Source organism: Manihot esculenta, chromosome 13 (assembly GCF_001659605.2).
Source record: "Manihot esculenta cultivar AM560-2 chromosome 13, M.esculenta_v8, whole genome shotgun sequence".
Classification (NCBI taxonomy): domain Eukaryota; kingdom Viridiplantae; phylum Streptophyta; class Magnoliopsida; order Malpighiales; family Euphorbiaceae; genus Manihot; species Manihot esculenta.
Window position 1 is genome coordinate 766296 of NC_035173.2, and position 11481 is coordinate 777776.

At 34.6% G+C, this 11481-nt stretch overlaps 2 protein-coding genes across 2 annotated transcripts; both read right to left on the minus strand.

Moving 5' to 3' along the window:
- Positions 1–1394: 1394 nt before the first annotated feature.
- LOC110630285 (disease resistance protein RUN1) lies at positions 1395–5772 on the minus strand. The gene is made up of 5 exons (XM_021777694.2): positions 5171–5772; positions 3729–4833; positions 3350–3625; positions 2295–3272; positions 1395–2199 (listed from the first exon to the last, which is right to left on the minus strand). Exons 1-5 carry the CDS (start codon positions 5641–5643, stop codon positions 1549–1551), a joined length of 3483 nt encoding a protein of 1160 aa, XP_021633386.1. The 5' UTR covers positions 5644–5772; the 3' UTR covers positions 1395–1548.
- Positions 5773–6805: 1033 nt separating this feature from the next.
- LOC110630027 (disease resistance protein RUN1) lies at positions 6806–11323 on the minus strand. Its single transcript, XM_021777323.2, has 5 exons — positions 10633–11323; positions 9147–10248; positions 8782–9060; positions 7687–8682; positions 6806–7591 (listed from the first exon to the last, which is right to left on the minus strand). The coding sequence occupies exons 1-5, from the start codon at positions 11166–11168 to the stop codon at positions 6980–6982; spliced, it is 3525 nt and encodes a 1174-aa protein (XP_021633015.2). The 5' UTR covers positions 11169–11323; the 3' UTR covers positions 6806–6979.
- Between the last annotated feature and the right edge of the window lie 158 nt (positions 11324–11481).

Here is an 11481-nt window from a genome sequence, read left to right on the forward strand (position 1 = left end):
ATTTATTTTTTAAAAAGAAAGGATTATAAATATTGATTTTAACATAATTTAAGGATTAAAAAATGCAGTAAATTTAAAGATATTTTAAATATAACCTATTGAGTTTATAAATAAATAAATATATTTTATAAATATAAGAATAATTTACCTATTTTATTTAATAAATAAATCGATCGGAGTCAATCTCAAATTAAAAATATTGGCCTTACTATAAAAGATAAAATTAATTGAAATAGAACTGAAAGAATAGTTATAATTTAATTTAAAATTTAAATTTAATGAAATTTAAATAAGAGTAACTAAAATCATTTTCAAATTTAATTGAGTTGAATTCACTTTAATTTTTAAATTAAATTAATTAAGATACATATAATAAAGTTTTTTGGTTAATTTTTTACAGGGGATTTTGTAGGGATTAAAAAGAATAGGCAGCAGAGGATTAGGACCCAGCATGAGGAAGAAGGTTCTACTCCCATGAAGTGGATAAAGCTGGAGGTATCCAACTGGGATATGCTTTAGGATTGTGCTTTCCAAGACGGAACTCCCACCGACCTCCATTTTCCTATTCAGATTATCCATCTACTTCAAATTTAATAATTAATAAATTAATCTGTTATTTTTCTATTTCATTCATAATTTAGCTCTTATAGTTTTACCTATTATAAAGAGTTAAAAATATAGTTAAGTGCTATATTATTATTTAAATATTAATGTATTATATATATTTAAGAATTTTTTTTTATAGAAATATTATTTAAAAAAATATTTGTAGAGAAGGAAAGACAAAAATATTTATAAAATAAAAATTAAAGAGGAGAGAGAAAGGAATAATATTTTTATTTTTTATTTTTCTTTAATTTTTTTTCATAACACTGTGGGTATAATTGAGTGTGATAGCTTTACATATTAATTGGATTTTTTTTCTGAATTAAAAATTAAATTATAAAAAAAAAAAGATCATATCAAGGCACAAATTCAAATGTTCCTTTAATAAGAACAATAATATTTCTATGCAATCAGCTGTTTTAGATGAGTCTTATTTATCCAATGTGCTACTCTTTACCACAAAGAGAGGAACCTAAAATATTAAGAGCTAAAGGAAGACCATGTTAGAAAGCTTCTTAAAAGGCTTTTGAGCAAAAAAGTTTAACCAAACCAATGTTCTTCTCTTTTTCCAATTAATAATTCTCATTGCTCCAACTCATCAACAATCATCAAAACCTTCTATGTCTCTTTCCATCAATGTTGCTGACAAAACTTGTTTTTGCAAAGAAAGCAACCCATATTTTCTGCAAGTCTCTCTAACATCTGCAAGCAAATTCACATGTCCCTATAACTCTTAACTTTATCCATGTCCCTTGTCTCTAAATACAAACTTATCTTCTCCAACCTATGCTTTTACTCCATCTTCTCAATTGGCTAAGTATGTCTTTCAACTTCGTCTTTAACAAAAGTAAAAATATAATTACTTATTATGCACAAAAACTAAAAATAAGTTTGCACTAATTTTGTCATCAGAATTGGACAACCAACCATCTCTCAATATTCTTAGAGGTTTTTGCCATCCGGTTTCAGCTCCGAATCCACAGTCATTTTCAATCTCTTGGAATGCAATTCCTTAACAGAGTTGTCGTTTTCACTGTTGGGTTCCACGTTACTGTCAGAACTACAATCCTCATGGCTTCTCTTGCTCGTACCAGAATTATCATGACAGAGGAGACCCAAACTCTCAGAAGCTCTGTTGCATTGGATTAATTCACCAACATCATGATCATATATTATGCGAAGCCCACAACGCTTCACCTTCAACCCATTTGAAAAAAATGATGCTTTAAGGCTTCCACATGCTTGCCACCCATCTACACAATTTAAAGAGCTACGTGGTATGAAGTTGAACCAAAGTTGATTTGATGCAGAGCCTGTGTCCCCAGAAATTTCTGTAGCTGGGCGACTGAGAAACAAAAGTTGATCTGGCGAAATCTGTGCGTGCAGATCACAGAAAAGAGTAGGAGGCTCTGAGGAAAGAAGATCAAGGAATTCAAAAACTACGCAAATAGAAAATCCCATCCACTTATTGTTGAACCAGTGAGGAGGAAGCTGCACTTCTAATGAAGTCCCCATTCCATGATAGTTAAACCACTCTGGAACTTCACTTCCAGCTAAACGCATCGATATATGCGAGCTTGGATTAAAGAATCCCTGTATAAAAGAAAAGCAAGTTATTAGTTAATGGCATTTTTGTGTGAAAATTTTAAAAGAGGAGAAGAGAGCTTGGTATGCCCATGGAGAGAAACCTGAGAGCTGTGCTTTAGCAGGAAATGCAGGTAACTTGTCAGCCTTGCAAAAGCAGAACAATTTTTGCCTTGAATCTCAACCAACTGTAAGTTACTTACGAAAGTTAATGATGGATGTTTGGAATCATCTTTCTCAAATGAATTTGGGAAAGTTTCCTGTGCAGTTAAACCGTCAACTTTTAGATGAACAATGCTTGACGCAAGAGCCGGCAATGACTGAAGCCTCTCACAAGTAGCAAAACAAAGGTTTTCCAGTTTATAATGTCTACTGATGGTGTTGGGCAGAGAAGTTCCCAGGGAAGAGCAACCATCTGTACTAAGATATAAAATGCTTGATGGAAGACTTGGCAATGACTGAAGCCTCTTGCAATTAACAAACCATAGATCTTCAAGTTTAGAAAGTCGATTAATGCTCGTAGGTATGCTTACAAAATCATTTCCACTTAGATTTAATGTCTGCAACAATGGGAAGCAGCTCAAATCATCAGGAAGTGCTCCTTCTTTCAGATTGCAGTAGCTTAAATCTAAAGTTCTCAAGGAGCATAAGACTGACAAAGAAGGCATAAAAGCCATTAGATTTGGATTCTTCCTTGGCAGTAACCATGAAGGGAGAAGCAGATCCCATAGTTTAGAATATGGAAGTTGTCTATTAGCAATTCCACCAAGTTTAAGTTTCTCCAAGCCTGTCATATTCCCTAAACTTTCAGGCAATTCATCAAGTTTTGAGCAGCCTTGCAAGATAAGAACCTTGAGGGACTTAAGCTCACATATGCTACTTGGAAGCCTGATAAGACCTTTGCAGTCCTTCAAATTCAAAATGACTAGCCTTTTCAGAACTCCGACGGATGGATGCACCTCAACTAGCCTCACGCAACCTTCCAGATTCAGCTTTTCAAGGTTTGGCACTTCTCTAAAGTCCATGGTCTTGATCAAGTTAACAGAGTAACTAAGATCAATCACCTTCAATGTCTTCAAAGGCTGCAAGGACATATATAAAGTAAAATGTTTGAAGCTAAAAAATTATTAGAGAATAGAAATGAAAAGGAAGAACGTACCTTTATTCCCTTCCATAATTCTTTGATGTTGCTATAGCGCAAATGCATCTCCACAAGTTCATCTGGCTGGAAAGTAGATGGAAGAGATTTGAAAGGATACCTATCCCAGTCAAGATATCTCAACTTATTGGAAAGATGCTCAAGGCCCTCTGGAAGGTGTAAATTTTTAAGTATAAGCAACCTGAGATTTTTCATCTTCACAAAGGCTTTAGCACTCAGAACTTCATCGTCTTGTTCACATGAATCTAGGACTATGCCTTCAATATGTTCTGTTCCCTAAACATTAAAAGGCAAGATATAATAGTGAAGACTAAGAAGAAATATTCAATTTAAGAAACCATGCAGAGATTCACAAATGCACTAAAACTAAACTACTTACTGTGTTATTCATTAGGACATGATAGACATCCTTATAAAGCCATAATCTACTTTGGTTTCCTTGTTCTTCATAGCATGATCGTCGCACAATTTCTTGCCCCATTTCTTGAAGTAAATCATGCATCCATATTCTATCATCTGAAATGGTTATGAGAGATTTGTTGAGGAGAACTCTTATTCCAATATCTGGACAAAACCCACAACTTTCCAATACTTTAATCACATAATCTTTATCATCTCCTTTGAAAAAACAAGCAATATCTAGGAATATTTTCTTCTCCAATTCCTCTAATCCATCAAAACTTATATAAAGCTTATCCAAAATTTCTTTGTTGGGAATTTCCTTTAGCCTATCCAATGCACTTCTCCACTCATTTATTGATCTACCAAGTAAGAAGGAACCAAGAACATCAAGAGCTAATGGAAGGCCATTAGCATAATTCACAAAGTGATTGGATATCTCCAAATAGTCATCTGCAGGATAATCACTTCTGAAAGCTCTCAAGCAAAAGAGCTGAAGAGCTTGATCATGATCTAATCCTTCTACTCTATATATTTTTTCCACTCCATGGCACAGCAACAAATGTTCATCTCTAGTTGTTATAATAATCCTACTTCCACAGCCAAACCAATCAGGCCTACCAGCTAATGATTTTAACTGCTCCAATCGATTTACATCGTCAAGAACTATAAGGACTCTTCTATGGCGCAGCTTATTTCTGATCTCACAGGTTCCACTATTAGCATCCCAAATTGTTATGTTTCTTTCCATGAGGATTTCAGAAAGAAGTTGCTCTTGTAAAGGAATTAAGCCATGTTTCTCCTCAACTTCTCTAATGTTTGCAAGAAAGCAACTACCTTCAAATTGAGAAGATAGGTATCCATAGATAGCTCTGGCAATTGTTGTCTTCCCTATACCACCCATACCACAAATACCCACAAAACGAACATCATCCAACTGTGCTTCAACTAAATGCAAATTCATTTCCTTGAGACGTGAACTCATTCCAACAAAATTTTTAGCTGCACTTGTGAATCTATCACTTGATTTTCTCAGTTTTTTCAGTACTTCCTCTACAATTTCTTCAATAAGCTCTGACTCATGCCTGTAAAGTAACAAACACTTCCATTGTTCACACAAAGATATGACAGCATAAAATATTTTGTACAACAAAATGAGTGCTTTGAATGTGATTACAGCTTCAGGGTGTTTAAGTGACTACTCTAATCTTCATTATCATTTAGCAAATCCAGTTGAAGAACCATAGATTGCCTCTAACTTATTTCCACTCCAATTTTTCACCTACCCTTTATATCTAGGAAAATAAATCCAAAAAATGACATGAATGGTAAAAGAAAACAATGTCATCCAAGCATAATTAGTCATTACTAAAAGAAAAGAAAAGAAAGAAAAAAGGATCTGAAAATAGAAAGTTTTCTAACCTGTCTTGTAAATCCCATCCACTGAGATTGGCCAGTTGGGTGGCTGCAACTCTCCACCGTTGTACCTTCCCAATATTTTCCTTGAAATATTCTTGATGCTTAGCAAATGATTCACCAAAGTTCCCACTCTGTTTCCGCACGTCAGAAGGATCCACACCATAGAAAACAGGCAACACTACTTGTCCCTTGGTTTTCATGGATTGGAAGATTTCCACAAGTTGATCCAAGCAACAGGTGGAAGAAGCAAAATTTCTTGAGAAAATAACAATAGAAATTTTCGATTGTTGTATGACATTAATGAGCTCTTGAGAAAGGGATTTTCCTCCTTCAAGTTCTTGATCATCCTTGAAGGTGGTAACTCCTTTCTGAGATAAAGCAGCAAAAAGATGGCTACTAAAATTCTTGCGGGTGTCTTCCCCACTGAAGCTGAGGAAGACATCATATTTCCAAGGAAGAGCAATGCAAGAAGCCATTACAGAAAGACAAGAATATGCAAGAAAAGATGAAAAAACAAGAAGCTAATATACTCGTATATAATACCCATTTTCAACTGTGGAGAAATAGTCTTGGCTTTCTGTTAGAGATTCTCAGTTGGACTATGGTTTCTGTTTCATACTCATTTTAATTTAAATATAATTAACTCCATGCAGAACTATAACTAAGACTTTTAAATATAAAAATATAAATAAAATTTATAAACTTTCTTAATAAATAATTAAGAGGAAATGTGAAAAGGAAGAAAGCGTGTGGGGGAACTGACTGAGAATGGAGTATGGGGAAGCTGTTGAGATATGAACAAGTCCATTCAATAAATCAAACCGAGTGGTGAAATCATCTTGTTTATTTTATTAGTCAACTTCTTTCATTCAACAATCAGAATCGAGTGTATATTAATCAATTTCTTTTATTAGTTTTTTAAGTTTTTTGTTGAAGTGGAGGACTTCAAAATTTTCTTTCAAGAAGGTGGAAGATTTTTTTTTTTTTTTATTTTTTTTTACTCTCTAACATTAGTTGATATATATTTGTTGTTATATGATCAAATTTATTTAATAATATTTATAAAATTTTATTATTAAAAGTGAGGTGATTGTCTGAGTTCTAAATAAATCTCCAAATATTTTGCTCTCGCTATTGTCATTTGTGAATGTCCACTAAACTTATTAAGATGATTTAGGTGATTCAGATAGATGAGTTTCATGTGTAATATCAATTATTATTTTTAAAATTATAACTTTACATAGTAAAAAAGTTAAATTAAATTAGTCTGTAAATTTAACTTTATTATTCAAAATTAGTTTCAAATATATTAATTCAATATCAATATGATTTTAAGCTTAATGAATTAATTTATAAAACTTAAAAAGAGAATATGCTTGTTTTTCAATTCTAAAAAGGAATAATTACTATTTTTTATATTTTTTAAAAAAATATTATGAATTTAAATTAAACTCTCTGTTGTTATCTAAATATTATAGGTGTTTAAATATTTCATTATATTATAATAAAAAATTTTAAGAATATATTTGACAAAAGCCCCATCTTTCCAATTAACCACAAAGGATGATTTATTTATTTATTTATTTATTTTTCTTTTTTGGGTCACGCAGTCAAAATTCATAGAAGATATCAGCAACAGAGGCCAATTAAACACACTTTCAAATGCTCAAGAATGAATCACAATTATTAGTCACTGCACAGTATTTCCAGCAACAATTGTGCAATAGGCTAAATCAACAATCTTTACCGTAGTAAAAAACTCAAACATCAAACAGAAAGAACTTGAACACCCTTTTGGCCATGAGTTTCAGCTCAGGACTCAGGATCCACAGCCATTCTCAGTCTCTTGGCTGGGAGACTCCCACTTTCATTGGGTTCCCTTCCACTGCCACAGCTATACTCGTCCCGGCTTCTCTTACTCTTCTCAACATTATCGTTACAGGGGAGTCCCAAATTCTGGAATGGATTGCTACAGGTTACTAAATCATCAAGATCTCGACCATATATTGCACGCAACCCACAATACTTCACCCTTAAATGGTTTGAAGAAAATGTAACCTTAAGATGACAACAGGCTTCCCACAAATCCAGACAAGTCAAAGAGCTTCGAGGCATGTAATTGAACCAAAGTTGATCTGATGTAACAATCATGTCCTTGGAGATTTCAACAGCAGTGTGACCCAGAAACAGATCTTGATTTGGAGTAATGCATGCGTGCAAATCACAGGAAATGGTCGAAGAATCTGGTAGAGGCTCATGGAATCCAAACTCTATACAGAATGCAAACCCCATCCATTTCGTAGCCCACCAATATGGAGGCAAATGGATTTCTAATGAAGAACCAGGGGACTGATAGTTGAACCAACCTGGAATTTCAGTTCCAGCTAAACACATGGATATGTGAGAGCTTGGACTAAAGAGTCCCTGCATTGAAAAAAATAAATATGTCATGTTTTCTGTATAGGAAACAATAATGTCTAATGGGGACATGTGGGAAGGAGATAGAAATAGAGATATACCTGAGAGCTGTGCCTCAGCAAATAATGCAGATAGCTTGTCAGCCTTCCAAATGCTGAAATGTTTTTGCTTTGAACCTCGAACAATTTCAAGCAACTTACCAGAGTCAATGATGAAGGTCTGGTAGTGTTTGTCCCAAATGGATTTGGGATGGTGTCTTCTGCTGTTAATCCATCCACACTTAGATATAAAATACACGATGAAAGATCTGGCAATAACTGAAGCCTCTTGCAATCCACAGCAGCACAAAGATTTTCAAGTTCAAATTGTCTGCTGATGCTTCTAGGTAGCAAACTTTCCAAGGCAGAGCAACCATCCATACTAAGATATAAAATGCTTGATGGCATACTTGGAAATACTTGAAGCTTCTTGCAATTAGCGAATCGAAAATCTTCGAGTTTCGAAAGTCTACTTATGCTTGAAGGGATGCTAAAAAAATCATTTCCGCTTAGATTGAGTGTTCTCAGTGACGGGAAGCAGCTCATATCACTAGGTAGTGCTCCTTCTACCAGATTGCAGTAACTTAAATCTAGTGACCTCAATGATCGTAACACTAACAAAGAAGGCAGCAAGGTAACCATTTGATTTGGAGTTGGATTTTGATTCTTCCATGGCAATAATCTTGAAGGGAGAAAAAAATCCCACAGTTTAGTTGATGGAGCTTGTCTTGTAGTAATCCCACCTGCATAAAGCTTTTCCAAGCTTGTCATATCTCCCAGCCTTTCTGGCAACTTCTCAAGTTTTGAGCATCCATGCAAATTAAGAAACTTAAGGGACTTCAAATCACATATGCTATTTGGAAGCCTTATAAGGCTTTTGCAATCCTTCAAGTTCAATAAAACAAGCCTTTTCAGATCTCCAATGGATTGGTGAACCTCCAACAATCTTGTGCAGCCTTCAAGATTCAACTTTTCAAGGTTTGGAGCATCCTTGAAGTCCGTAGTCTTGATTAAGTTAATAGAGAAACTTAGATCAATGACCTTCAACTTCTTTAGTGGCTGTGAAATTTTACACATGCACAAAAATCAAAATGGCTGAAGCTCTGAAAAGTAACACCATTTAAAACCAAGTTAATTATGAAACATCATAGTACTTACTTTGATAACTCCCTTCCACAAATGTTCCATGTTACTGCAGCGCATATGGAGCTCAACAAGAGTATCAGGCTGGAAAGTTGATGGAAGAGATTTGAAAGGATATCCATCCCATTCAAGATATCTTAATTTATTTGAAAGATACTCAAGGCCCTGGGAAAAGTGTAAATTTCGAAGTTTGAGCAATCTTAGCCTCTTCATCTTTGTGAAGGATTTAGCACTCAATTTTGCATCTTGTTGATTGCATGAGTCCAGGACAATGCCTTCAATCTGTTCTGTTCCCTGAACATCAAAGATAATAAGGTGAATACTAAGAAACTATACATGTGAAGGTTGCATTTTAGGGCAATAAGGATCAAGTCATTTACCTTATCATTTGATAGAACATGCTCAACATCCTTAAAAAGCCACAATCTACTTCTTTTTCCTGGTTCTTCAGCAGATTCTTGGCGAACAATGTCTCGACCCATTTCTTGAAGTAAATCATGCATCCATATTCTCTCTTTTGAAATGGTTATGAGAGATTTATTGATGAGAACTCTTATTCCAATTTCTGGATAGAAACCACAAGTTTCCAATACTTGCATCACATGATCTTTATCCTCTCCATTGAAAAAGCAAGCAATATCTAAGAATATTTTCTTCTCAATCTCCTCTAAACCATTAAAGCTTATATAAAGCTTACCCGAGATTTTTTGATTAGGAACATCTTTCAATCTACTCAATGCACTTCTCCACTCATTTACAGATTTACAAAACAAGAAAGAACCAATAACATCAAGAGCTAATGGAAGGCCATTACAATAATTGACAAAGTGATTAGTTAGTTCCACATAATCACCTGTTGGATAATCACTCTTAAAGGCTTTCAAACAAAAGAGATGAAGGGCTTCATCATCACTTAGTCCTTCAACCCTGTAGATTTTATCAACTCCATGGCATGTGAGTAAATGCTCATCTCTACTCGTTATAATTATCCTACTTCCCTTCCCAAACCAATCATGCATGCCAGCCAAAAATTTTAACTGATCCAATTGGTTGACATCATCAAGAACTATAAGAACTCTTTTCCTGTGTAACCTATTTCTGAGCTCATTGCTTCCGCTATGAGCATCCCAAATAGTAATGCCTCTATCCAGTAGAATTTCACTCAGAATTTGTTTTTGTAAAGGAATTAAGCCATGTTTCTCGTCAACTTCTCTAACGTTTGCGAGGAAGCTGCTGCCTTCAAATTGAGAAGATAGTTCCTCGTAGACAACCCTAGCAATGGTGGTTTTTCCAATGCCACCCATCCCACAAATCCCTAGAAAAAAAACATCATCTGTTTGGCCCATGTCTAAATACATACTCATGTCCACCAAACGTGAACTCATCCCAACAAAATTCTTAGCTGCACTTATCACTGAACTCGATTTTCTCAATTTGCGTAGCACATCTTTTACTATTTCTTCAATAAGCTCTGACTCATGCCTGTGAAGTGGAATTAAATGTCACACAAATTTACGACACTGTCAGATATCATCATCAGAGAAAAATTTGTATAATATGTTTGGCAATTTCACATAAGCATAACAAAGTCATCAGTTGAGTTGCCTGCCTACATATATTGAAATTTGCCTAAGATTGAATTTCATATTTTAATTAACTAACAATTAAATTAATAAGTCTGTATGACATTGCAGTTCTCCATTGTTAGATACATAATCCCAATCCCAAATAAGCACAGAACAGTCTTAGCCACTGGTTGCTCGTATGAACCCAAAACAACTGGGAAGCATTGATCTAATACATCAAATTATATCTAACTGATGAAAAATAAAATTTAAATTATGCAAGAAAGATATAAATGTATACCTGTCTTGTAAATCCCAACCAGAGAGATTGGCCAATCCAGTCATTGCAGTTCTCCATTGTTGAATCTTGTTCAAGTTGGTGTGGAGACGCTGTTCATGCTGAGCAAATGATTTTCCATAGTCACCAGTTTGTTTTCTAACATCAGTTGGATTAACATGGTAGAAAACAGGCATAACCAATTGTCCCTTTGTTTTCATGCACTCAAAAATATGCGCAAGCTCATCCAAGCACCAAGAGGAAGAAGCATAGCTTGTTGAGAAAATAACAATACAAATCTTAGAATCTTGGATTGCTTTAAGCAGTTCTTGAGAAATGGTTTTGCCTCTCTCGAGCTCTTTATCATCCTTGAAGGTCAGAATCCCTTTCTGACATAAACCAGCGTAGAGATGGCTAGTGAAGTTTTTTCTAGTATCTTCCCCTCTGAAACTGAGGAACACATCATATTTACAGCAGGAAGAAGCAGGCATGGGAGAAGAAAATGAAGCATGCAGTATAGTGTATTGATGAGTGGTTGTAATGAAGGTGTGCGACTGCATGTGGGATTTATATATACATACTACCAAACGCGTCTACGAAGAAATTACACAAAATGAAATAATAAATTAACATGAATTTTGGTGATTGATGAACAAGTGGGGTCGTGGTCCAAGTCTTATTTTCTCAAGGACTTGTATTTTGGCATCAGTCGTCTCTCTAGAGCAGATCTAGCTAGGACTTAAAGACTCGTACAAAATAAAATCATATATATATATATACAGTGTTTCCGCAATCTCAGAATTTCTCACATTTTTATCGTCTTTTAGCCTTCACATTTGAACAATTACATAGACTACCAGACTTTCTATGTTG

What these genes read in the sequence shown, in the direction of transcription:
- LOC110630285 (XM_021777694.2), bottom strand. Translation starts at nt 5,643, where the DNA reads ATGGCTTCTTGCATTGCTCTTCCTTGGAAATATGATGTCTTCCTCAGC. An exon ending in ATGTCCTAATGAATAACACA is followed by an intron (nt 3,626 to 3,728) that starts GTAAGTAGTTTA and finishes TTTAATGTTTAG; the next exon opens with GGAACAGAACATATTGAAGG. An exon ending in TGCTAAAGCACAGCTCTCAG is followed by an intron (nt 2,200 to 2,294) that starts GTTTCTCTCCAT and finishes TCTTTTATACAG; the next exon opens with GGATTCTTTAATCCAAGCTC.
- LOC110630027 (XM_021777323.2), bottom strand. Translation starts at nt 11,168, where the DNA reads ATGCAGTCGCACACCTTCATTACAACCACTCATCAATACACTATACTG. An exon ending in GGTTGGGATTTACAAGACAG is followed by an intron (nt 10,249 to 10,632) that starts GTATACATTTAT and finishes TCCACTTCACAG; the next exon opens with GCATGAGTCAGAGCTTATTG. An exon ending in TGCTGAGGCACAGCTCTCAG is followed by an intron (nt 7,592 to 7,686) that starts GTATATCTCTAT and finishes TTTTCAATGCAG; the next exon opens with GGACTCTTTAGTCCAAGCTC.